This window comes from Dipodomys merriami, unplaced genomic scaffold, assembly GCF_024711535.1.
Source record: "Dipodomys merriami isolate MVZ:Mamm:240054 unplaced genomic scaffold, mDipMer1.0.p SCAF_11, whole genome shotgun sequence".
In the NCBI taxonomy this organism is placed as follows: domain Eukaryota; kingdom Metazoa; phylum Chordata; class Mammalia; order Rodentia; family Heteromyidae; genus Dipodomys; species Dipodomys merriami.
In genome coordinates, this window is record NW_027202382.1 from 14,554,267 (window position 1) to 14,579,975 (window position 25,709).

A 25,709-nucleotide genomic window follows, 5' to 3' on the forward strand; every position below is an offset into this window, starting at 1 on the left:
GGGATGCAACACGCCTAGTAACGCCACGTCAATTGGCCATACGCTACGCTTCCTCGATGGATTGGGACTCTCGACCAACCAGAGGAAGGAATAGAGCCAGATCGACTGGTGAAAGGAGAACTCTATTCCTTGGAGGAGGACTCTCCCACTTGGCCCTAGTTCATTGGCTCTTAAGCTTATATTCCCCTGAAAGAATCTGGCACAATGGACTGAACTCTTGTTATTAGGTTAGTACTCTGTAGTGATAACTCATACACTCACTTTCCCCCCAGATCCTCTTCACCAGCCCTTTTTGCTTCAGACCCGGATGTTGGTGGCTCACACGGGTAAACCTAGCTACTCAGAAGTACGAGACCCGAGGATAATAGTCCCAAACTAGTTTTAGCAGGAAAGTCTGTTAAACTCTTATCTCCAAGTGGAGCTGTGGCTCAATTGGGAGAATGCTAGCTTTCAGCAGAAAAAAAGATCAGGAACAGCGCCAAATCCCTGAGTTCAAGCCCCAGTTGTGGCACTAAAATAAGTTAAACATAAATTTTCAAACACTGTGGCTCACAACTGAGATCTGAGGATCACAGTTCAAAGCCAGCCAAGTCAAAAAAGGAAAAGGAAAAGCTGAACGTGGAGCTGTGGCTCAAGTGGTAGAGCACTAGCCTTGTGCACAAAAAAAAAAAATCAGAGACAGCACCCAGGCCCTGAGTTCAAACCCCAGGACTAGCACTAAATACATGCATACATACATCATACACTGGCTCCAGAAGCTAGGATAGTGACTGCATACCTAGGACCCCAGCACTTGGGAGGGAAGCTGAATCAGCATGAAAGTAAGTTCAAAGCCAGCTTGGGCTACTAAGGGAGACTATGTGCCAAAATAAGATAAATAAATCAGCTCCAGTGCTGGAGATGTAATGCATGTCTGTAGCACCAGAAAGGGAGGAGGCCGAGGCTTAGGCAAGAGGATCACCAGTTCCAGGCCAGCCTAGCCTACTATTGCAACCTTGTTTTAAAACACAGTGGGACTCCAGTGGCTGTAATCCTAGCTTCTCAGGAGATCTGAGGATCACACTTCAAAGCCACTATGGAGCTATGGCTCAAGTGGTAGAGTTATCCTTGAGCAAAAGAGCTCAGGGACAGCACAAAGGCTCTGTGTTCAAGCCCCAGCACCAACACAAAAAAAGGGGGGAGTGGGGGAAGGAAGCTGAGTGGCATATGCCTATAATCCTAGCTACACAAGATATCTGAGGATTTGGGTTTGAAGCAGGTTCAGGAAGAAAACCCTCAAGATTTTTTTTGTTTTTGTTTTTTTGTCAGTTGTAGGGCTTGGGGCTTGAACTCTGAGCCTGGGTGCTGTCCCTCAGTTCTTCAGCTCAAGGTGAGTGCTCTACCACTTAAGTCACAGTACTACTTCCATCCTCAAGATTCCTATCTCCAAATGAGACCACATCTGTGACTTGGATCTGTTTTAACTATATATACCTTCTCACCTCCTGCCCTCCAACAACTCTCTCTATTTAACCTAAGGCAGTCTTTCTTTGCCCTATCTCCAAGACCGAAGATGTGGCTCAAGTGGTAGAACGTTATGAGAAAAAAATCTTTGTTCAAGCCAGGAAGAGGTGGGGGAGTAAAATAGATTGAAGATGTTGCTCAAGAGGTAGATCTGCTCAGGCCTGTAATCCTAGCTACTTAGGAGGCTGAGATCTGAGGATCACAGTTCAAAGCCAGCCTGTGCAGGAAAATCCATGAGACTTATCTCCAATAAACTATTCAGAAAACCGGAAGTGGCACTGTGGCTCAAGAGGTAGAGTGCTCGCCTTGAGCTGAAGAGCTGAGGGACAGCGCCCAGGCTGAGTTCAAGCCCCACAACTGACAAAAAAAAAAAAAAGGTAGATCTGCCTAGCAAGAGCAAGACTCAGGGCTTAGAAGGTGGCTTAGTGGTAGAGTCTTGCCTTGCATGCATGAGGCCCTGGGTTCGATTCCTCAGCACCACATAAACAGAAAAAGCCAAAGTGGCTGTGGCTCAAGTGGTAGAGCAATAGCCTTGAGCTGAAGAGCTGACAGACAATGCCCAGGCTCAGAGTTCAGGCCCATGACCGACAAAAAAAAAAAGAGCAAGTCTCTTTTAAAACACCAGAGAGGGAGAGAAGAAAGGAAGGAAGGAAAAATTAGAGGTAGGAGAAAAAAAACCAAACTAGTGACTCTTGGTATCCCTTTACTCTGTAGCCTAGCTCTGCACTAGCACTTCAGTTCTTAATTCATGCTATTCTGTCACTGAACTCTCTTCTAACAAATCCCACAGGTTTTACTTTCCTAGGGTTTGGGGGAGAAAAGCTCCTCCCACCAGAGAAGACTAAGGGCCAAAAAGGACAAAGGATATACAGTAAACTCAATAGATAAAGCAGCAAGAAAACTGCATGCTTGTACTAGAAACCCATGCAATTTTAGGACCAAAATGATAAGTTGACCCTGACTGTAGTTAACTGACAGCCCTTAGTTGCATGCTAATTTGTCTTTCCCCTCTACCCACAGAGATACATTTAACTGAGATCCAGTTTCTAAAGTTTGTAATTAGGGAGGAAGGAGAGTCACTCGGAGAGACTCAGGGGTCTGTAGGTCTGTCTGTCCCTACTCTGTGTCAAGAAGTAGATATGTAGTAGAATGCCAGACTTGAACAAAAAAGCCAAAGAACAGTACAGTACCCAGTCCCTGAGTTCAAGTCCCATCACCCACAAAAACAAAAATACTCAAATACTTAAAAGTATCAAATACTATCCCTTGCCTTGACAGGCCTGTCTATCTAGAGATTCTAACTCTAGCACAGGATCTGGGCTCTGGTTTTAGGCAGAAAGGACTAAGGCACTGCTTCCTAAATAGGAATTAGTATAGCTTTTTCCTCATAACTGCATCTCAGATTCAGAAGAGGAATGATGTTGGGATACTAGGACTCAATATTTAAGGCCCAATACATGGAAGGAAGGAATGAACGAACAAAGGAAGGAACAAAGAAAGGATTTTAGACAATCAGCACTTGACTAGAAAGACCATGAATCTTCCCACTAAAGCATATATAATAGGCAAACCAAGAGATAGATATGAGGTTTTACTCAACACAAGAAAAGAGGAAACATGAAAAAATGACTTGTTTCTGGCAGGGAATGCTTCCTCTGGAACCAGAATGGCAGTAAGTAGGCCAAGTTTCACAACACTACCACCAACTTCACCAGTACAGGAGTTATACAGGAATAGTCAGCTCGAGCCACATTTTACAAGGAAAGTTAAAAAAAAAAAAATCCTCTTCAGAGTCCACAGGGGTCCCAGGTCTAGCTATTGGCAAGTGGCAACTATTGGTCATGTGGCTCCAGTAGCGATGTCCGAAATTCTTCAAGGAAGGTTTCACAATCAGTGGGATGGATCCAGCTTAAGTAGGTTTCTAGGTACAGAGGCAGTGACCTGGAGAGTAAGAAGAGTGATGCCTAAGATTGAAAGGAGATTGGGAAGCCTCTTTTCCCTTACATTTCCTTATCATCCCAGTAGGCCTGTGGACTCCAGACCTCCAACTGTCCCTCAGCCTGAAGCCAACAAGACTAATCCTCACCGAGTAGCTTCTTTCTGTGTCAGCTCAGTTTGGGCTTCCAGCCTTTGCCACAGGGCAGTGGCATCATCCTTCCGATCCAGCCTCCTCAGAGTCTGAAGCAAGTAATAGGAAGCATCTCTACTGCCTGTAGACAAACCAAAGTACAAAGACTCATACTTTGATACAGGCTTCATCATCATTTTATAAAAGATTGGGGAAGTGTTTGTCCTATACTCATATAAAACCAGGGGTGGATCATGCACAACCATTCCTACCCCCCCCCCCCCCCCGTGTACTAGCTGCCCTGAACAAAGGGCATACAACCCACTCTAACTCAGTCTGTGTTTAAGAACCCTAGCAAGATAGAGAACTCTTGGGAGCGTTATATACACCTGAATTTGTTGTAGATGAACACCTGATTATATCCCTAGGTATGCATGCTGAATATCCACTTCTCTTGTCTGCGACCACCCTGCCCAAGAATATCTGCCTAATATATCTATATATAACTTATATCAAGCAAGCATTCATACCTGGGAATATCTGCACACTGAGGAGGAAGTCCTTTAGAGCTTTGGTATCTTGGTCGCTGGCCACCCATACCAGTCCACGACTAATCAGAGCTGCTACCCGAAGTTGCTGCAGTGCCACTTCTGAGCTACACCCCTGCTCATAGTTGAAACCTGCTCCTGGGGACCACCCCCAAAGTCAAAAATATCTTCCCAGTCACACAGTCACCAAACTCCCAATCCCCCCTCTACCTGTTCTGTGTCCAGAGTTCTCTAGTGGACTGGGACACTCAGAAGGGAACCCACTTCTAGGAGGTAAGAGAAACTGAATCTCTAAATCACCTTGTTCTTTGTCCTCAGGAGTAGTACAGAAGAGCAGCTCAAGACACCTGAAGTGGGACACAAAGCAGGAGAAAAGAAGAACCAACACAAAAATAAAGGTAAGTGAGTGAGAATGGAGTTTGCGAACCTTGGATCCAATACAAAATCATCCTCACACCTCCCTCCCCAGGACTTTGGATAGCTTCCAGGGCTCACCGACTAAATTCACTAACTGCCTCTTTTGGGGCCTTCAGGTGTACCCAGGCCTGGCCCTGAAGCAGGTGGGTAGCAGAGACCCAGAGCTGGCAATATGGCAGTTCTTTGGATCCTTTTCTGGCTCCTTCCCGCAGCTGGGACATCTTGGGAAGTAAAGACGATGCACGGTTGAGAAGCTCTTCACATACAGTGAAAGCATCCTGGGCTCGGCCTGCCTGGATCAGTGCTGCTGCAGTCTCCAAGAACACCTCTGGCACACAGGGCCCTGGGGGGCAGGGGAGTAGGGAGAACTGGGGTGGGAAGAAGATATAGTGTCTTGAAGAGGCATGATTCACCATACCCAACCTCTCCATTGGGATCTGGTACCACACGAGAGTCTTGAGTCCCAAGAACGGACAGAGAAGTAAAACAGAACATAATAGTTCCCTGCTCCAAAGGGGACCCAGACTCCACCCCTCCCACTTCATTGCAGAGAATGCTGAAGACACACCTACCCTTGGCTCTGAGCCATCCAATAACAGCGCCAACAGGTCCAAATAATGCTCTGCAGCATCTTCTTCCCTGGAGAATCATCGCTCACTTTAGGCCCTATCAGGGCCTAAATATATTCAGTAAGAATATTCTCTTAGCTAATGGAAGAATACTCATGAGCCTTGAAGAGTAAAGGGGAGGGCAAGGTCTTGGGGCCTTGGCTCAATATGCATATCAGTTCTAGGATAAATTAAGGAGGAGATCTCAGCATTCTAAAGATAGAAGAGGCTATTATCTGTATGAAAAGCCCTCGGTTCCAGGCCTAGAAGACAGAAGACTATGGAATGAAGACCTATGTCCTTCCCACTGTCTCATTTATCACCCAACTCATTAAAAACTAAAGCAGAGGGATGGTAGGGGGAAAAACAAAGGAGGAGGCAACAATGCTCAATAGGAAATGTCCTCATTACCTTGCTCAAGTAATTGTAATCCCTCTGTACAACATTTTTACAATTTAAAAAACGTACAAAAAAAAAACTAAAGCAGAGGACCAGTGCTAGTAGTTCATACCTATAATCCTAGCTCTTCAGGAGGCTGAGATCTGGGGATAGCAGTTTAAGATCAACCTGGACATATCTGCAAGATTCTTACCTCCAACTAACCAGCAAAAAGCTGGAATTAGAGGTATGACTTAAGCAATTAAGAGCTCCACCAGTGAGTGGAAAAGGCAAAAAGCTGGAATTAGAGGTATGACTTAAGCAATTAAGAGCTCCACCAGTGAGTGGAAAAGTCAAATGAAAAAGCTGAATGAGAGTACTCAAACCCCAGTAAAACTAGCGCACGCGCTCGTGTACACACACACACAAGCAGAGTCACCTCAGCAAGCTATCAGAAGTAGGAAAAGTTGCTCAAGTGAGCAAGGGAGAACCTCACCTCCCAATCTGTAGGCATCTGCTTGCTAGCAGGTGCTTGGCCTGGCTTGGTGTGACACAGTGAAGGGGAGAGGCTTGGTCAGGTTGTGGAAGTAGCAATTCTGCTTCAATCAACAGCTGGGGGGATTTAGAACTACGAGTGACACTCAAAGCCTAAAAGGAACAGAAAGAAGTATATCTAATGCCTTTGAGAACCAAACTTGCTTATTCTTATATCAATCTAACACAAGCACTTCAGCCACCCTATATCTTTGTTTTACCTCAACTAGCAGTTCCAGGCTCTCCAGCTCAGCTGATGTGTCTCCTAGTTGCCGATATAATCGAGACGCCTCCAGAAGTGGAAGACTACAGTCTGTGCCTACTTTCAGGGCTTCAATTAAGTACAGTAGTGCTCTCTGTGGATTTTCCTAAATGAGTAGGATACAAACTTCTGCTATCCTCACAAAGCAGTCCATATGATCATGTTTTCCCTAACCCGCTTAAGGTTGCCTTTACCATCTTACGGAGACAGGTCCCCAGTGCTGTGTACACCTGGACCAAAACAGGTCGTGTACACAAACCTGAGGCTGCTTCATGCAGGTTTCTCAGTGCCCTTGGTAGACTTCCTGTGATCAGCTCCTGGAGGCCTGAGGGCAATCAAGGAATATGATGGGAAACAAAATCACAGGAAAACTCCATGGAGATAGAATAACATAATCCCAGAAGACCCCTTATGAAAGGGATGAGTCAGGTTGCTAGCTGACCTTGTTGGTAGGCAAATGCTGTCAAAAGTACAGCCCTCAAACTCTGGGCATTCTGCAGAGTCAATGGGCCATCTGATTTCTCAACTGGAGGGTTCCAACTTTTAAAAAGTAGCAACAGATCCTCAGAGGTCCTACCCTGGAGAAACAAGGGATAATCAGAGGCTCTAAGCCTGGTAGCTACCCCTGTTCTACTATCAATCTATCTTAACTGGACATATTGACCTCATAAGTTCTGATTTTTTGTTTGTTTATTTTTTGCCAGTCCTGTGGCTTGAACTCAGAGCTTAGATGCTGTCCCTGAGCCTATTTATGCTCAAGGCTAACACTCTACCACTTCAGCCACAGCACCACTTCTGGCTTTTTCTGATTGGAGATAAGAGTCTCACAGACTTTTCTGCCCTGGTTGCTTCTAACTGCAATCCTCAGATCTCAGCCTCCTGAGTAGCTAGGATTATAGGCATGAACCACTGGTGCCCAAATGATTTCTATTTCCCCAATTCTAAAAGAAAAATAGGGGTCAGAGGCATGGCTCAGTTGGTATAGCACCAGCCAATGAGTAAAAGTGACAGGTACCAAGTTTGAGTCTCAGTGTTGGATACCCCCCCCCAAAAAAATAGATATGGCGCAAGGATAAACGGAAGCAGAAAAATCTAGAGCTGTGGCAACATATTCTAATGTGCCTTCTAATTCACGAGCAGCCCATAAAGACATATGGTAAGAACCATGCTTGAGTTATTGCTGAGAAGATGAAGGTTGGGAGGTGGTATCAGCAAAATCATGAGAACTCTCATTTTATCCAAATTGAGTAAATGTCCCTAAGAAAATCTCCCCATTAGGGATTAACTAGAACAAGGTCACCCAAGAGTATCTGAGAAAAACATAGGTTTTCTGGCCACCAACACAGTAGTCCTCCTAAAATATGATGTTCCTGCAGTTTGAGGAAAAGCAAACAGGGCAGACACCTCATTTTCAGGTCACTTTCTCCCTTACCTGACTGCCATTCAGTGTCTGTAACAGCATGGCCAGGTCCCCAAGATGGTCAGTGCTCAGCCAAAGGGCTGCCTGTAGGCCAGCCAGGAGATGTAAGGCAGAAAGCAGCTCTGGCAGAAGAGAGGAAGCATGCAGAACAGAGTCCCACAGCTCCCTGAGACCCTGTTGCAACCTGGGCTCCAGATGCTCCTGGGTCTCCAGCACTATATAGTACACAAACACATAGCAAATGTGTATTCATCTTCCTACTCACCAACTCTCTGGCTTTCCTCTTCTGTAAGAGGTTAAGAACTGAACTGCAATACTGGGTCTGAGAAGGTAGCTCAGTGGTAGAGTGCTTGCCTTGCATGCATGAGGCCTTAGGTTCAATTCCTCAGCAGAAAAAGCCAGAAGTAGGACTGAGGCTCAAGTGGTAGAGTGCTAGCCTTGAGCTGAAGAGCTGAGGGCAGTGCCCAGGCCCAGAGTTCAGGCCCCACGACCAGGAAAAAAAAAAAAAAAAAAAAAGAACTGCAATACTACCTCAGCCTGGTGTGAGGAGTACATGGGGGATTAAAGAAGGCCATCTCAGGGCTGGGAAGGTAGCTCAGTGGTAAAGCGCTTGCCTTGCATGCCTGAGGCCCTGGGTTCGATTCCTCAGCACCACATAAGCAAAAAGAAAAAAGCCGGAAGTGGCGCTGTGGCTCAAGTGGTAGAGCACTAGCCTTGAGCTGAAGAGCTGAGGGACAGCGCACAGGCCCAGAGTTCAGGCCCTACGACCAGACTGGAAGAAAAAAAAAAAAAAGAAGGCCATCTCTCCCTGGAGGTGACAAATGTAGTTGTTCCATACCTTTGAAAGACTTAAATCAAGACAGAAGTTGGCAAGAAAGTGGAGGGAATTTCTGGTCCTTACCTCTCTTGAGGCTCCGTTGGATATCCTGGGCTAGATCTTCAGTGAAACCTTGGGCCAAGCTCACCCTCAGGATAATGAAGTTACAGGTGACAGTCAGCTCCAAAGGGAGAACAGGAACAGTGGCAGGGAGCCCTGGAGCAACAGGTGCTGGTTTCATAGGCTCTCCCATGAAAAATGCCCCAAATAAGATGCTACCCCTGCTGGATGCCCACACCTATAATCCTAGCTACTCAAAAGGCTGATGATCTGTGGATCATGGTTCAAAGTCAGCCCAAGTAGGCATGTCCAGGAGACTTTTTTGTTGTTGGTGGTGGTGGGGCTTGAACTCTGGGCCTGGGCATTGTCCCATTGTCCCTCAGCTCTTCAGATCAAGACAAGAGCTCTACCACTTCAGCCACAGTATCACTTCTGGTTTCCTGGTAGTTTATTGGAGATAAGAGTCTCATGGATTTTCCTGCCCGGGCTGGCTTTGAACCACAGTCCTCTGATCTCAGCCTCCTTAGCAGCTAGGATTACAGGCATGAGCCACCAGTGCCTGGCTTCCAAGAGATTTTTTTTTTTTTTTTTGGGGGGGTCTGGTCCTGGGGCCTGAACTCTTGGCCTGGGCGCTGTCCCTCAGCTCTTCAGTTCAAGACTAGCGCTCTACCACTTGAGCCACAGTGCCACTTCCGGCTTTTTTTCTTTTTGCTTATGTGGTGCTGAGGACTCGAACCCAGGGCCTCATGCATGCAAGGCAAGTGCTCTACCACTGAGCCACCTTTCCAGTCCCCCAAGAGATTCTTATCTCCAATTAACCACCCAAAAGCTGGAAGTGGAGCTGTGGTTCAAGTGGTAGAGTGCTAGTCTTGAGCAAAAAATAGAGGAGGGGCTGGGAAGGTGGCTCAGTGGAAGATTGCTGGGTTCAGTTCCTCAGCACATAAACAGAAAAAGCTGGAAGTGTCACTGTGGCTCAAGTGGTAGAGTGCTAGCTGAAGAGCTGAGGATAGCATCCAGGCAAAGAGTTCAAGCCCCACGACTGACAGAAAAAAAAGTGGAGGAGGAAGAAGAGAGAAAAAGAAGGGAAGAGGAAGAAGCAGCAGCAGCAACAGCAGTAGCTTAGGAACAGAGCCCAGGCCTTGCGTTCAAGCCCCAGGATCAGCACAAACAACAACAAGTTGTCTAGATTAGATCATCCTGAAAACCACTTCTTCACATGTGCTGTGTAGTGAGAGAGGGAGGGAGAAAGAGAGAGAGAGAGAGAGAGAGAGAAATAAAAATGAGTATTCCACTCCAGTCCCCTCTGTGTCTGGGCAGACACAATAATCATCTCAATCCCAGAAACACTTAAGAGGAACTGGTCTCCAGCCATAGTGGAAGGGAACTGACTAACCCAGGGAGGACCATGCGTACCTTGCAGACCCCAAAGGAGCTTCCTGAGACCTTCTAGTGTGTCTTGAGCCAGCTGCTGTCGCCTCAGAGACAGCCGGGTGTCCTGAACCACCTGCCAAAGAGGAAGGGATGTCAATGAGGATCATTTCTTGCAGCAGTAAGGAGGGATACATTCTTCAATCACTTATGATTCTCAGGGCGGAAGGTCAATATCTGCTCCTCCGGGTTGGCTAGGATATTGGTGCTACACAATGAAGGTCTCAGCAACCGTGCCACCTTGGCCTGTCGAACGAGCTGGTCATTCTTTTCCCTCCACAAATCCAGGAAGCTGGTATGCGACACTGAGGAGCCTGCATGGATCTGCTGGGACATGGTCACAGAGCTCAGGCCCAACACCTGTAGCAGTCTTCTGTTGGGTACGGTTGGCCTCAATGAAGCTCAGACCCTAAGGAGAGAGAGACTGGAACTTTGGCACCCCGCCTGTCTCCTTGCTCGCTTTGGGGTCCCCCCATACCAAGACCCACCTTTTCTAAGACAGACTCGCCCCTCTCAACTCGCGGCCCACCTCTAGTTGGTCAGTTTGCAAACGGCTGCCGTAGCTCCTCTTTAAGAGATGGTTCCGCGGGAAACGGGAAAGACACGAATCTGGCACACCGGCAGGCCATAGGCTAGAGAAAAGTTTGGCGGGACCAGTCCCGTAAAGCCGTGTTAGCTAGTCTTTTCCGGCTGGCCTCGTATCCTCTCAGTGGCTAGCCGGCCCGCGCGGTGCATAATGGGGGTTGTAGTTCCGCGAGGAACGTACAGTACTTCCCTGGCAGAAAGTGCATGACCAGAAGCCCAGCCCTCCCAATTTGTCTTATCCTTTCTTTGGACTTCCATAAACAGTACGCAAAACGAGGAGACAGAGGAAAGGGAAAAGGAAGAGGTGAGAGAAGAGAGGAATGGAGATGGAAGAGGGGAGGAGGAGAGGAGAGGAAAGAAGGCAGAGGGGAGAGATTATAGAAGTCAACCTAAATGGATCATAAATAAAATATAAGATCCGAAAATATATAAATCTTGTAAGAATTTTCTTGCCGGGCGCCGGTGGCTTACGCTTGTAATCCTAACTACTCAGGAAGCTGACATCTGAGGATTATGGTCAAAGCCATCCCGGACAGTAAAGTCCGTGAGACCTACCTCCAATAAACCACAGAAAAATTGGAAGTGGTGCTGTGGCTCAAGTGGTAGAGCACTAGCCTTGAGCTGAAGAGCTAAGGGATAGCGCCCAGGCCCAGAGATCAAGCCCCACAACCAGCAAAATAAAAGTTTTACATCGCATAAACTGTACAACGTGTGGGTAGGATAGGAGGGAAAAACTGGAAGAGAGCAAGAAAAAAGGTGACATTATCCAAAAAGAAATGTATTCTTGGTGGGCACTGGTGGTTTATGCCTATAATCCTAGATGCTAAGGAGGTTGAGATCTGAGAATTGCAGTGTAAAGCCAGCCTGGGTAGGAAAGTCCATGAGACTCTTACCTCCAACTAACTACTAAAAAACCAGAAGTGATGCTGTGGTTCAATGCGGTAGGGACAACATCCAGAGCCTGAGTGCAAGCCCCAAAACAGACAAAAAAAAAAAAAATACTTTTTCCTGACTTAGTAACTTGAGTCCCTCTGTACATCACCTTTATAATAACAAACATTAAAATTTTTAACTGCTGAACATCATCAGCTATTAGAAAAATGTAAAATCTTTAAAACCATGAACAAGTCAACTGCCAGTGAGACTGAGACCTGGATGACCAAGGTTTAAAGTCAGTTCAGATGAAACTTCACCTCCAGTAGAATCATCAAAATGCTGGATTGGTGATACGGGTCAAATGGTAGAGTGCCAGGACAAGAAACCTGAGCAAGAGCATGAGGCCCTGAGTTCAAGCCCCAGTACTAAAGGCTAGAAAATGTTAATCATAAATTCACCCTATTGTAATTGGAGTTTTAGACAACAGACCCATCTCAAGGGCTTCCAAAATGTCAGGTTCAGCCACTCAGCCCAATGCCAAAAGACAAATAGTGGTAAAAGACAGGAAAAGGATTTTTATTACACAGGTATACCTAAGCATAGCAGCCCATTTTCTGAAATTAGACATTAGCTTTAGTTTTAGTTTTAAATAAAGGAAGAATTGGAGCAGAAGAGAGATTTGCATAATTAAGCAGTTATAGGCAAAATGTGGCCTAGCTGATTATTATATCTCACTTCTGGTTCTGTAAGAGATTTCAGATTATAGAGTCATCACTTGAGGGGAACAATCTGATTCCCATGAGATGATTACCGCTGCTCTAGGGTACAGCCTCATCATGATAGGCAGTTATCCTCATTTGGGTGGTGGCCTGTCCTTCAAGACTCTGATGTTCCTTTCCTTGGAAGTTCCAGTCCCTTGTGGTAGTTATGTTAAAGTTTCATTTTGTCCTTTCTGGAAGCCAAGGTGATTGCAGGAAAGACTCAGAATAAAGGGGATAGATGTAAAATGAAGGCAGAAATATCAAGCCTTCCTCCTGATTAGGCAATTCATGGGACTAAATGAAAAGTGGGTGACTTTTAGCAAAAGCTGTTTTTAAGTACCTGTTATGGCACAGCTATTCCACTTCAAGGAATCCTCCCAGGAGAAATGGAAACATATGTTCCCATTGAGAATTATATATGCAAATATTCATAGTAAATATAAATATTCCTAACAGTTAAAAATGTTCCCAATATTATGTCGAAAAATGAACTTTACAACTTTGGTTGTAGGGGGGAGGATGGGAAAGGATGGGAAGGGGAAACAAAAGAGGAGGCTACAATGCTTGATAAGAAATGTACTCATTATCTTGCCCATGTAATTGTAACCCCTTTGTATAGTATTTTCACAAAAAATAAAAAATAAAAATTAAAAAAAAATGTTCCCAATAAGCTGGATGTGGTAGCTGAAGCCAGGTAGTTGGGCAGAGATACAGAGATAGGGAATTGTGTGGGTAGAAGGAATTTCAGTTTGAAGCTAATCTGGGCATAAAATTCATGAGACTACATCTCAAGCAATGGCTGAGTACACTCGCACTGTGCCTGTTACCAGGGGAAACATGAAGGCTGAGGGCAATGGCATGTGTCTGTCATCCTCAGTGACATGGAAACACAAGTAGAAGCATTGCAGTACAGGCATAAATTAATACTGCTCAGCTCAGGTATAAAGTGAGATCCTAACTCAAAAAAATGCCAATAAAGCTCGGTGGTAGTGGCTCACGACTATGAGCTACTCAGGAGGCTTGAGATCTGAGAATCAATTCAAAGCCAAATCTGGGCAGGAAAGTCCATGTGACTCTTGATCTCCAATAAACTTCTAAAAAGTTGAAGTGGAACTGTGGCTCAAAGTGGTAGAGTGCTCGCTAGTCTTGAGCAAAAAAAGCTCATAGACAGCACCCAGGCCAAGTTCAGTCTTCAAGACAGAAACACACTCTCTCTCTCTCTGTCCTCCCGCTCTGTCCCCTCTCTTCTCTCTCTCTCTCTCTCTCTCTCTCTCTCTCTCTCTCTCTCTCTCTCTCACTCTCTCTCACCCACCCACCCACCCACACACACACACACACACACACACACACACACACGCACACACACACATGCCAATATAAAGTAGGGACTGAAGGTGGAGCTCAAGTGGTAGAGTACCTGCCTAGCAAGTATGTAGTCCCTGAGTACCCAGTACCAGCAAAAAAAGATTTTCACAAAGAGCTGGAGATATAGCCCAGTGGAAGAGTGCTTTCCTAGCATAAGCAAAGACCTGGTTTCAATTACAAATAAGTTTTGTTTTTTAATTAAAATGTTCACAGTAGCCCAAAAAAGTACTTTCAAAACAGGAAACAACGTAAGATTTATCAGCTGGTCATAGCCAATGATTCAGCATTGAAAAGTTCACAACAGTAATGTATGCACAAAAGATAACCCTCAAAACAAAGTCAGACCAAAAGACCACATACTGCATAACTCCCATGTCTATGAAATATCCTGAAAGGCAAATTGATAAGAATTAAAAACAGATCAGTGGCCAAGAGAGGGACAGGAGGTTAGCTGTAAAGTACAACTAATTGGAGATGATAAAAATGTTCTATAACTAAGTCATGGTTTGTTATATGACACTTAAAAGTCCAACCAACTGGGCTGGGAAGGTGGCTCAGTGGTAGAGGCCCTGTGTTCAATTCCTCAGCCCCATATAAGCAGAAAAAACTGGAAGCGGTGCTCTGGCTCCAGTGGCAGAGCATTAGCCTTGAGCTGAAGAGTTGAGGGACAGTGCCCAGACCCAGAGTTCAGGCCCCACGACCGACAAAACAAAAAGTCCAACCAACCAAAAGAAAACTAAGGTGAATTGGATTTTACCAAAAAACTTAAATGTGCAAAATTAAAAAACTGTGATGCTGTGAAATTTGGTCTTCATCACCATTTCTGGCTTCTAATTCCCTCCCTAAGATGAGTCACAGAAATATTCTAGTTTTCCCTTACCTTTAGCTGAACACCAAGAAATCCTCTTACTCAACTTATCTGATGGAAGCTTATAAGACCCTCCTTATTTCACAGGGGTGTTTTTCCATATCTGGGTGGGAGGAAGGAATGCTGTATAGTAAAAAAAAAATGAGCAAAGCCCAAGCAGTGTGATACATGCTTATACTTACAACAGTGGGGAGACAGAGGCAGGAAGGTCTTAAGTTCATGGCTAGGCTGGACTACATCGTGTTACAGACCTCAGATATCAAGATTCAATAGAATGAAAGACTATGACTAGACGGACCCTACTGGGTTCCCCTGTATTCCTCCCTGTCCCCCATGAGACTATTGGCAATGAATCTCCATAAACCCTCAAAAGGACAGAGTTTGGAGTTTCCCAGTTCCTGAAAACATAGAGGTTTCCTATGTGCTTGGAGAAGACACTGAAGCCGTATCCTTCTTTCATATCTCCTTCTATGCATCTCCTCACTCTTAATGACAAACCACTAAACTTAAGTAAATGCTTCCTGGAGGTCTGTGAACTTTTCAAACAAACTTGCCCAAGAATACAATTGTGGGGAAAACCACTTTATAGCCTGTCAGTCAAAAGCACAAGTACAACAACTTGAGACTTAAGTGGGGAGGGCAGTATTAAGAACTATTCCTGTATGTGGTGTCAGCACTGAACTGAAGTTGAGCATAGAGGTACAAACCTGTAGACCCAGAACTAGGAAGGCAGAGACTGGATCAAAGTTCTAGGTCAGCAGGAGCAGAGTTAGTGAGACTCCATTTCAACAAAAAAAAACCAGGCATGGTGATGTGTGCCTAGAATTCCAGCTAATTAAGAAGCAAAGGTAAGGAAGACCTAGGTTCAAGACTGGCTCTAGGCAAAAAGACCCTGTATGAAAAATAACTAAAGCAAAAATGGGCTAGGTACATGGCACACAAGTGGTAGAATGACTGCTTAGCAAGCATGGAGCTCTTGAGTTAAAATTCCAATACCCCCCTCCAAAAAAATAACTGAATGGAAATAGAGGATACTCAGCTGATATCAACTGCATAACTAATTGTTGTTGAGAAGAAATATCCCCTTTTAAGGTGATAGGAGTCTTCTGTGTTGATAGTGGTGTGAAAGCAGTGGAAAACAGTTTTCTGGCTTGTTTGTTTTTACTGAATCTCACTACAACTCACAAGATAGAGAATATATTTGCAAGTCTTATCTATGACTTACACCTAGAATATAGAAAGAATGTCATGCACAATGGAAACCTTTTTTTTTTTTTTTTTGGTCGGTCGTGGGGCTTGAACTCTGGGCTTGGGCGCTGTCCCTCAGCTCTTCAGCTCAAGGCGAGTGCTCTACCACTTGAGCTACAGCGCCACTTCCGGTTTTCTGGTGGTTTATTGGAGATAGGAGTCTCATGGTCTCTCCTGCCCGGGCTGGCTTTGAACCGCGATCCTCAGATCTCAGCCTCCTGAGTAGCTAGGATTACAGGCGTGAGCCACCAGCACCCGGCCTGGAAACCATTTTTTGTATAATTAATATATGCCATTAAAAGAATGTTTACAGGGGCTGGGAAGGTGGCTCAGAGGTACAGTGCTTGCCTTGCATGCATGAGGCCCTGGGTTTAATTCCTCAGCACCACATAAGCAGAAAAATGTGGAAGTGGTGCTGTGGCTCAAGTGGTAGAGTGCTACCCTTGAGGTGAAAAGCTCAGAGACAGTGCCCAAATCCAGAGTTCAGGCCCCATAACCAACAACAACAAAAGAATGCTTATAAAAACACAACCCAATTAGAAAATAGGTAGGGGAATGAACAGTGGCACACAGTTGTAATTCCAGCACTCAAGAAGCTGATGTAGAAGGATAGTGAGTTTGAGGCCAGCCTGGGCTATATAGGAAGGCCTTATCTTAAAACGAAGCCAGTCAAGGCAGAATAGTCAAAGAAACCCTTACCTCCAATTAGCCAGCAAAAAGCTGGAAGTAGAGGGAGAACTGAAGTTGCAGAACACCAACCTTGAGTAAAATATCTAAGTGTAAGCATGATGTCTGAATTCAAGCCTAGTACTAGCACAGACATTAAAAAAGAAAAAAAAAACACATTATACATGAATGTTCATAACAGTATTGCTCATAACCAAAAGATGAAAACCACAATGTCAATCAATAGGTAGAAGAATAAAATACAGACCAATGCAATTGAGTATTACGTGGCCATAAAAGGAATGAAGCTAATACATACTGCAACATGATTTGTTTTATCAATTGTGGAACTTGACCTGAGAACCTGGGCACCGTCCCAGAGCTTTTTTGCTCAAAGCTGGCATTCTACTACTTTGAGCCACAGCACCACTTCTCGTTTTTCTGGTGGTTAACTGGAGATAAGAGTCTCAGGGACTTTCCCGACAGGCTGGCTTTAAACGACAATCCTCATCTCTCAGCCTCCTGAGAAGCTAGGATTACAGGCTGAGCTACCAGCACCCAGCTGCAACATGATTTTTGAAATGCTTAAGTGAAAGAGGCCAGACAGAAAAGAATACATATTGCATGATTTTTTTTTTTGTGGCACTGGAGATTGAACACAGGGACTTGAGTTATATCCCCAATTCTTAGTGATCTCATCTATATGAAATACTCAGAAAAACAAGTAAAGAGACAGAAAGCATACTGGTTGGCAGCAGGGGTTGGAGGAGGAGAAAGTGAATGTTTTGGGGGTTTTTTTGGCGATGAAAATGTCATAGAATTGACCACTGTGATGGCTGCACAAGATTATGAATGTACTTTGGAATGGCAATTTTTTCAGGAGCAGCAGTACATGCCTGTAATCCCAACACTTGAGGCTATTCCACTCTCTGCCTGGTAGGAGAGGACACTGACCTTCCTCTCAGCCCTTTTAGGAACACTGGAAATTCTCCTACATCTCAGACACACATATTTACATTATTATTTTATTCCACTTTGGAAACCACCCCTGTAGTTTATCAGATGTATCCAAATCAGAACTTAGGGAAGAGGCTCCACTATGCTTCTGAAATATAAAATAAGTCCCAAAGCAAGCAACCCCTGGCTGCCTGATGGTAAGAGGCGTGGCTGAGGCTTCCTTGTGGATCATCTAGCACCTGTGTGGGCAAAGCTAGATTATTTTTCCATTCTTTCCACAGCCAGGTGCCAGTGTCCACAACCTGGGCTACCTCTGCTGGGCCAAAACTAGTTTTCTGAACCAGGAGCTCACAGCACCATCTACTCGCATCACCAAAGCTATGCCCAGTAAGAGTCCCACGCTGCTCACAATGAAGCCTATGGCTTCAAAAATGAACCTGCAAAGAAAGGTAGAGTACTTCAGAGGCTGATTGTAGGTCTTGGGTCTTTCCCACACAGAGGCTTTGTTTAATGTCTCTCCCTCTCCACCACCTGTCCTTCTCAAGCAAATCTACTCACTTGGGGGCAAACACCTTCCAGACCATAAGATGCCTGCGGAGGATGAAGGCTGCTAAGGCACAGGCCAGAATCTAAGGGAAAAGAAGAGGGCAGAATTAGTTTGGAAGTAGGGGAAGGGGCAAGAAAGTAGGAAAAAGGGAGAGTTGCTATATGAAAAATATGAAACAATGTAAAAATGAGAAAAGCTCAGTACTTTTATGATCTGCATTCTTCACTCACCTGAATACCAAGAACAAACAGGTACTTGAGGCCCAGCTGCAGCAGTGCTGCATGGAATTGGTGTGGTGCTTCCCGGAGACGCATCTCCATCAGTGGCTCCTCTTCCTCCTCTTCAGACCTGATTCTGGCTTCAACTTCACTCCCTGGAGACTGCCGCCTCTTCTTTGGCCCTTGACTCTCACACAGGAAGGGCCAGAGCAAGAGCAGGGGGCAACCTACTGTCTCGGGGGAAGGCAAGGATGGGATCAATAGAGGACAGGACAGTATCAATGGGACCAGTCCATCTTAGTCCCTAGCAACTCCAATTGGCTCAGGCTTTAATTAGCCTCAGCCAAGGGATGCCAAGGATCCAACAAAACTACACATATCCAGGACTTTCCTCTTTCTACTAAAGCCAGAATAAAACAATGGAAGCTGGGAAGGGAAAGCAAGGAGGTACCTGCAAAGAGGAGGTGGGAGGCAAAGGTGTTGGCTCCCACTAGCAAAGCAGGCAGCCAAGTAGAGGATCCATGACCTTCTGGGAACCCTACAAAGGCTGCATGCCAATGAATGGCTGGAAAGACAGGTTGGTGGCCTGTGGAGTAGAAGGTCTGTGTAGCCATGAGGGTCCAAGCGGAAACTGCCTGCCATGGCACAGTGAAAGGACCTAGAGGAAAAGATAAGTCTTTAAAATCTCATTTGTTAATGCAAGCCTTACTGCTCCAGAATCATAGGTTCCTCATATACATACATGCCCATCATCTTACTTCCTTGTCAGGACTCTGTAATTCTAGTTCTCTTGTTGTACAAAGTTCTGTCATTCTAATCTGAAACCCACCCCCTCATGTTTAACCTTTCTTTAACACACACAGTTCTTTATGCTGTATTTTCATAATTAGCCACTTATATTACTGGAAAATCAGAAAATGTCCTGAAGGGATGTAACATTTCCACAAGAAATGAGTCTAAAGGACTCCTTGTCTTCCCCCTCCATAACTGATAGTTTGAGGGAGGGATTAGATTGGTGATGGCAGATATAAGAAAGGACATCAAGTAGTCCTTTTCTAATTGTGAGGGGCATGAAGCAACACTTCCCTGAAAAAAGGAAGCTGGACTCCACTGTCCTCAGGTCAATGAGGACTAAGATATGTATTTACCAGGAGTGGTGATGGGAATCCCAGCAGCAAGTAGATGCAGGAGAAGGAAGCTCTGCAGAAACAGAAGCAGGAACACAAGGCTGATGCGTTCTGCATGCAATAGTAGAAGTGGGAAGGTCAACAGGGTGAGGGCTGTGACCATAGCAGCTGAGTAGACACTCCCCAACTGATAAGCAGCCACAGTCAAGGGAACCTGAGATTTGGTCTTTTCTAGCCGGCCCCGGAACTCCTCCTGCATGTATCGGTAGATTTGAGGGACCACGTAATCCAGGTCAGCCTGAGAAGTAGGGGGTCCTGAGAAGGGAGTGAGGACAGTCCTGGTCCTTGAAGCACCGACCCCAGCCTTCACCAGCACTGCCACAGGCCTCCAGAGCAGCAGTATGAGCCCTGAAGCAGCCAGCCCCACCACAGCCCGCGGCAGCACAACTGATGCCCCAGAAACCAGGGCCCGGAGACGTGGTGGTGCTTCATCTGCTCCCGATGCCAACGCCCAATAGGCAGCGGTACCTAGAGCCATGAGAGGAAGCCCCCAGCGCACAAAGAGCACAGAAGGCTCAGGGCTCTTGAGGTTACCATAATGGCAAAGCCACTGACGCACAGCAACTAACAGGGCCACCAGTGACCCCACACAAGCTCCATACCACAAATTCTTGTCTCGACCACCCACTATGGATGCCAGAGGACTCAACCAGGGAGAGGAGTGGCAGGCAGGAGTCTCTTCAGGGCAGCGATGGAAAAGCCCAGCTAGCCTTGTACATAAAAGCAACCCAACTCCAAGCCACAGGGCATAGGTGCCAGTGTGCCGTGGGGGCACTGTTGGAGCAGAGGAGCTAAGGCGGGACATTGTGAGCAGCTTAGGTGGCAGCACTTGGCCTTCCCAGTGAAGCTGGGCAACTAGGAATAAGATGAGTGAGCCCAGAAGGAAGGGGGTAGCCCTGGCTTCAGCTACAACAAAACTATCAGAGAAAAAGGCAGCCAAGCGAATAAGCAGGAATAACAGGACAGGCCCAGGAATGGGAAGTAGAGTTGTTACAGGCCTCTTAGACCCCCAGCCAGTCCAGGTTTTCCACAGAAAATAAAGGAGTGAGCCTGTTGCAGCCATAGCCCCTAGAAGCACTGGATCTAGCTTCATCCTAGTAACTGTCAAGAGTCCGACATACAGTATGGCCCCAGCAAGGCTCCAGGCTATAGGTATCAGCAGTAGGGAACGGAAGGGAAATCCTGGGGATGTTGCCCACTGGGATGCGAGCAGGCAGAGAAAGCAGGCAGCAGCCAAGATAGCAGCACCTCCTGCCATGCGGACCAGAGAGAAACGGGCCCAAGACTCAATGCACATGGCTCGAGCTCCTCGCAGGAACTGCTGCAGCTCTGCAATCAGAGTCTGTAGTGCTGTCTCAGCCCCTTGGGGACTCTGTAGAAGTCGATTGTAGTCAGTAGAGGCCTTGATGAAGAGATTCTGAAGCTCATTAAGCTCCTTAACTTGGAGGTCCTGAGCAGCAGCTGAGTAGGCACTCAGAAATCGGGACACCTAGCAGAGAAGATCACAGAGATCAGGAGACACAGGTCAGAGATATAAATCAGGGCAAAGGTAAACATAGGTATTACAAAAGACATTACACATTCTGTCCAGAATGGGGAAAGGGAGGGATAATAGAAAGGGAACCTGGCTATGGAAGGGAGATGACGACTGGACAAAAGACAATGAGTGCTTATTATGCTTTGATCACACAAGCCTCATCCCCTCACTTACCTGTTGGGCATTGAGATAGAGAGCTGAGGCCTGGGCTAGAGCAGAAGCATAAGGCTGGGAGTCCTTGCCACCTGAGAAAAGTTCAGTCATCACCTCTCCAATGTTCCCAAATGGAATGGGTATGCCTAGAAGCAGGGCCAGTGTAGGCACAAGGCTGATTTGAGGAATCACCTCTGGCTCCTAGAGGGATACAAGAGAGTTCATCTCAAAGCTGAAGTCAGTATTTGGGAGGGAAAAAATAGGGGCTTAGGTAGAAATAGGAATGAGTAATACCCAGATTATGATTGTGACAGCCTACAATATAGGGATCCATGAGTATGCTGTAAACCCTATGTGAGCTATCTACAAGGAGGCCAGAAGAGGCACAATCCAGTCCTTACCTCTGGTGGGGTGCTGGAAAAGAGGGCCGTGGGGCTGTATAGAAAGAGTGCAGCTGAGACCTCGAGATCACTGTCCCCTCCATGGTCTCCATTCATGGTCATCCCATGGTCCCCAGCCACCACCAGCAGTGTGTCATTCTCCAGACGCTCCACAAGTCCCCTGAGAGCCAAGAAATGTGGTAGGGTAGGCATAAAGATTCTTCTCAAGGCAGGCAGTGGTGCCTCACTCCTGTAATCCTATCTACTCAGAAGGCTGAGATCTGAGGAATGTGGTTCGAAGCCAGTCAGACTGGAATTCTTTTTTTTTGTCACTCCTGGGGCTTGAACTCAGCGCCTGAGCACTGTCCTTGAGCTTCTTTTGCTCAAGGCTAGCACTCTACCACTTGAGCCACAACTCCAATCTGGCTTATTCTGTTTATGTGGTACTGAGGAATAGAACGCAGGGCTTCATGCACGTTAGGCAAGCACTCTACCACTAAGCCACATTCCCAGCTAGACTGGAATTCTTATCTCCAGGTAACCACAAAAAGCTGGAAGTAGAGATGTGGCTTAAGTGGTAGAGCTCCAGCCGTGAACAAAAGAAAAAATAAGAGCTCAGGGACAGCACCCAGGCCTTGAGTTCAAACCACAGAACCATAAAAATTAAAAAAAATAAAATAAAATAGAAAAGATTCTTCTCAGAGGCCCATTCATCCCCAGCTATGACTTCCACTAATAGGGCCTAGACCGCTGGCGAAAAGATAGCTTTTCAGTCATAACCCTGCCTCCCAAAGCTACACACTGTGTTATTCAACATGGAGAATACCCCTAACTTTAGAAAAAGGTCTGGAGAAGATGAAATTCAGCTAGGAGAGCCTCAAAATAAAGACTTTTCCTCTTGGTACCAAATATCCTAAGATTCTCAAACACAAATCCATTCCCCAACCAATACCCCACACTCACTGGATCACCTGGTCCATCTGGCTAAGTTTCTTGGCCATTTCAGGGTGGTGAGGACCATGCTTGTGGCCACAATGATCCACACCCAGGAAGTGAGCAATCAGCACGTCCCATTCACCACTGTCCACTGTGAAGGGGAGAACACGGAGCACAGGGGACTAAGGTCCACTCTTCAATCCCAGCCAAGCTTTTGACATCCCTCCACCACTAAAGACAAAACCCCATGCTGTTGTATCCACAAAAGACCCAGGATTTTTAGACAAAGCAGCTCTTCTCAGTCCCAGCCTTACTCAGCATCTAAGTGCCTTTAGCCCCATGCTCACTGGTGGGATAAAGGTGCTCTAGGATGCCATTGTCCACTGTGTGTAGGTCTCTGACATTGAAGGATGAAAAGAAGAAAGCTTGGGAAAAAGCTCCAGGGAAAAGGTCTTTCCAGGTATCATCTCCCATGAAAACTATACGCTTCCCTGCAGAGACAAGACAGGGGGTCAGAGTCTGAACAGAAGTCAGGTCAGAGGAGGAAACACTTTATTAAAGACTCATCAGAAATCCCAACCACACACTCTAAAGCACAGCAACTCCTTTTCTACTGGAATCTAAAATTTCCCATCAGAGCTTTCTCTGGTGAACCACATTATATCCAGATGTCTCATTTCAATTCCTACAAAATGACTTGCTAGTTCTCAGTTTCTAGGTAGCTCTGTTGGCCTGTTTTTCCTGGGTATAACCTGTTATTTCCAAGTTAGTAGGTAAACAAGCAGGGCCTCTAGTCTCTTCATTTACAAGCCAAGACCCTTTATTTCTTCCCTGCCTCTTTACTAACTTCCTCAAGAGTAAAGCCACATTCTGTGCAAATCAGAAATGTTGCCAAGGTTAAAGCTCTTTGTCCTTCAAACTGAGGACTTATACCCAAGGTCCTGCATTGGTCTCTTTCTCTTACTCAGTCCTCCTGTACCGTAGCCAACCATACAGCCAGGCATCCAAAGTTCTAGCACCCTGACTTCTAAAGAAACATAAATACTCAGGTATACCCAAGGCCCATACTGACCTGCACTGGTGAGCTGCTTAATGAGATTGTCTTCTACTATGGCGTGACTGGCAAAGTTACTGCCAGCATCAATAAAAGTAGGCAGTGAGCCAGTGGTGAGGGCTTTGAGGCGCTGCATGGTGGTAGTGGGGGGGTCAACTAGAGATTGGTACAGCCGGGCATGGTGGGGCTGAATCTCCAGGATCTTCTGCAAGGAGCCCAATTTTCCCAGAAAGGGCAAGGAGACAGGAGATTTCCCAGGCACATGTGAGCGCTGGGGTTGGGCAAAGTCAAATCGTAGTGCATCTATCAGCACCAACACAACCCTGGAGAAGTGGGAAGCCATCCAGCAGGCCCCAGGCTTCCCTTGGCTCCCCCAAGGCAGGGACCCAGGGCCTGGGGGTTCATGACAGCTGCTTTGGTTGGTGAGCTCCAAACGTGTGAGAAGGAAGCCACTGGTGAAGAGAGCAATGCCAGCGTAGAAAAGGAAAGAGACCCAGGCCAGGAAGGCCAGCACAGAGACCTTCCGCATCCTGGTAAGAGACAGGGGAGGGAATATCATAGTGAAGTAAAGCATATTCTGGTCCTTGACCATCCAACCAGCATCACTTCCTCTTAACCAATCCAATAGTCCTCTCACCAAGGTACAGGTCTGTAGGTAGTAACCTTTAGCCTGTTAAAAATGTTTGCAGTACTCTTCCTACGTCTACTGAATTAGGATGTTGGGGTGGGGCATCAAATTTTCCAACCAGGGGATTTTGATGCTGAAAAACCATAGCCCACGGGGGAAACTTGATTCCAAGTGATAAGACTGCTTTCTAACAGGCTGTCTCAGACCTTATCCCCAACACTCCAGGGGGGTGGCCAGGGCTCTCAGCCGCCAGGGAATCTGGACCCAGTAAACGGCGCCGCCTGGCGGGAACCAAGAGGACAAGGAGGAGGAGCCAAGCTCCGCTTCCGGGCCTTCCGGGTAACCAGAAAGCTCGACCTTCCCGCCGGGCATCGCGACCGGAGCGCGGGTCCAAAGCCAGGGCGACTCGCCGAGACCCAGACGTCCAGGCGGATCTGCCTCTTACCGTGGCTACCCAGTCTGCGCCTCGGCACTGCGGCCCCGGAAATGAGGCACCGCTGGCAGTGAGCTGGGGCTGGGCCGATCACCCACACTTCAGATTGGGGGCAGTCGGAAGTTCTCAAGAGACCTAGCTTACCTGGATCCGTGCCCGGAAGTGCAGCGGCGGCGCCTGGGGCCCGGCACCATAGAGGTGCGCGCGCCAGAGAGAGCGCGCCCTACTGAGAGCCCGGTCGCCACCTACCGGTGCCTGGGTGGAAAGTCCACCAATGAAATTTGATGGGGAATTTTTTAAATTGAGAATTGTGGACCAGGACCTGAAGTAGAAGAGATGGAGGGAGAAGCTGAGGGGTGTATCTCAGTGGTGGAGCGCTTGCCTAACTTGCTTGTACAAGGCTCTGAGATCCATCCCTAGCACCGGAAAAAAAAACAAAACAAAACAAAACAAAAAAACACCAAGAGTTGAGAAAACTGTCCATTCTTGGTAATGACTATTTACAGGGCTTGAAGCCTAGCTCTTCCCCCCCCCCCCCAGACCCGACACACACACACACACACACACACACACACACACTCAATGTGATTATTGGATACTATAATCTGTAAAATATAAGTAATTCTTTGGGGGGGGGGGAGTCGTCCGGTCGTGAGGCCTGAACTCTGGGCCTGGGCGCTGTCCCTCAGCTCTTCAGCTCAAGGCTAGCACTCTACCACTTGAGCCACAACGCCACTTCCAGCTTTTTTCTTTTTGCTTATGTGGTGCTGAGGAATCAAACCCAGGGCCTCATGCATGCAAGGCAAGCGCTCTACCACTGAGCCACCTTCCCAGCCCAAGTAATTCTTATTTCACCTTTTTGCTTAGCTGATGCCAACTGATAGACTTCATCATTCTTACCCTCAAAGCGTCTAAGTTGAATCTTTTATTAAAATAATAAAATCCCAAATATTCTGTTTAATTATGAGCAAAGGATCTGACCAGACAGTTCTCATAAATAAGGTATAAAATGGCCAATAAATATGGAGATTCTCAACATGATTGGCTACTAGGAAGTTCAAGCCCCAGTACAAAAAAAAAAGGAAATGGGCTGAAGTAGCTCAGTGAAACAGCAGTGACTCAGCATGTACATACAAGTCATGGGTTCAAGTCTATGGGTTCCATCCCCAGCATCCAAAAAAAATTTTTTTATTACATTTAAAAAAGTATTAGCAAGGACATAGAAACTGGAACCTTCGTACACTGCTGGTGGGATTGTAAGATGTTG

At 46.4% G+C, this 25,709-nt stretch overlaps 2 protein-coding genes and 1 long non-coding RNA gene across 10 annotated transcripts; 1 reads left to right on the forward strand and 2 right to left on the reverse strand.

Annotated features, from left to right (window-relative positions):
- The first annotated feature begins 15 nt into the window (after positions 1-15).
- Positions 16-10,398, forward strand: LOC138818343 (uncharacterized). Its single transcript, XR_011369072.1, has 3 exons — positions 16-227; positions 4,438-4,517; positions 10,332-10,398. It is a non-coding gene; the product is annotated as an uncharacterized lncRNA (long non-coding RNA).
- Positions 3,082-10,677, reverse strand: Fancg (FA complementation group G). 4 transcript variants are annotated; one of them, XM_070009314.1, is made up of 15 exons: positions 10,573-10,677; positions 10,284-10,452; positions 10,029-10,119; positions 8,640-8,771; positions 7,751-7,953; positions 6,761-6,896; positions 6,513-6,643; positions 6,278-6,424; positions 6,019-6,170; positions 5,109-5,175; positions 4,615-4,904; positions 4,420-4,466; positions 4,102-4,257; positions 3,590-3,713; positions 3,082-3,444 (listed from the first exon to the last, which is right to left on the reverse strand). In XM_070009314.1, the coding sequence occupies exons 2-15, from the start codon at positions 10,377-10,379 to the stop codon at positions 3,336-3,338; spliced, it is 1,881 nt and encodes a 626-aa protein (XP_069865415.1). In that variant the 5' UTR covers positions 10,380-10,452; positions 10,573-10,677; the 3' UTR covers positions 3,082-3,335. The 4 variants fall into 4 exon arrangements, with proteins under 4 accessions (XP_069865415.1, XP_069865438.1, XP_069865426.1 ...); XM_070009337.1 differs by having other exon boundaries at positions 7,751-7,860; positions 10,532-10,620; XM_070009325.1 differs by having other exon boundaries at positions 4,102-4,251; positions 10,532-10,620.
- A 5,923-nt stretch (positions 10,678-16,600) lies between these two features.
- Pigo (phosphatidylinositol glycan anchor biosynthesis class O) lies at positions 16,601-24,637 on the reverse strand. 5 transcript variants are annotated; one of them, XM_070009355.1, is made up of 12 exons: positions 24,587-24,637; positions 23,400-23,911; positions 22,675-22,818; positions 22,355-22,478; positions 21,413-21,572; positions 21,033-21,212; positions 20,586-20,810; positions 19,283-19,334; positions 18,586-18,792; positions 18,147-18,364; positions 17,928-17,998; positions 16,601-17,806 (listed from the first exon to the last, which is right to left on the reverse strand). In XM_070009355.1, exons 1-12 carry the CDS (start codon positions 24,634-24,636, stop codon positions 17,677-17,679), a joined length of 2,073 nt encoding a protein of 690 aa, XP_069865456.1. In that variant the 5' UTR covers position 24,637; the 3' UTR covers positions 16,601-17,676. The 5 variants fall into 5 exon arrangements, with proteins under 5 accessions (XP_069865456.1, XP_069865451.1, XP_069865452.1 ...); XM_070009350.1 differs by having other exon boundaries at positions 19,283-20,810; XM_070009351.1 differs by lacking the exon at positions 24,587-24,637 and adding an exon at positions 24,455-24,579 and having other exon boundaries at positions 19,283-20,810.
- Between the last annotated feature and the right edge of the window lie 1,072 nt (positions 24,638-25,709).

What these genes read in the sequence shown, in the direction of transcription:
- Fancg (XM_070009314.1), bottom strand. Translation starts at nt 10,379, where the DNA reads ATGTCCCAGCAGATCCATGCAGGCTCCTCAGTGTCGCATACCAGCTTC. An exon ending in AGATGCCTACAGATTGGGAG is followed by an intron (nt 5,176 to 6,018) that starts GTGAGGTTCTCC and finishes ATGATTCTCCAG; the next exon opens with GGAAGAAGATGCTGCAGAGC. An exon ending in GCAGTTAGTGAATTTAGTCG is followed by an intron (nt 4,467 to 4,614) that starts GTGAGCCCTGGA and finishes GTCCCACTTCAG; the next exon opens with GTGTCTTGAGCTGCTCTTCT.
- Pigo (XM_070009350.1), bottom strand. Translation starts at nt 24,636, where the DNA reads ATGGTGCCGGGCCCCAGGCGCCGCCGCTGCACTTCCGGGCACGGATCC. An exon ending in TAAGCAGCTCACCAGTGCAG is followed by an intron (nt 22,819 to 23,399) that starts GTCAGTATGGGC and finishes TTGTCTCTGCAG; the next exon opens with GGAAGCGTATAGTTTTCATG. An exon ending in AGAGCACCTTTATCCCACCA is followed by an intron (nt 22,479 to 22,674) that starts GTGAGCATGGGG and finishes TCCCCTTCACAG; the next exon opens with TGGACAGTGGTGAATGGGAC.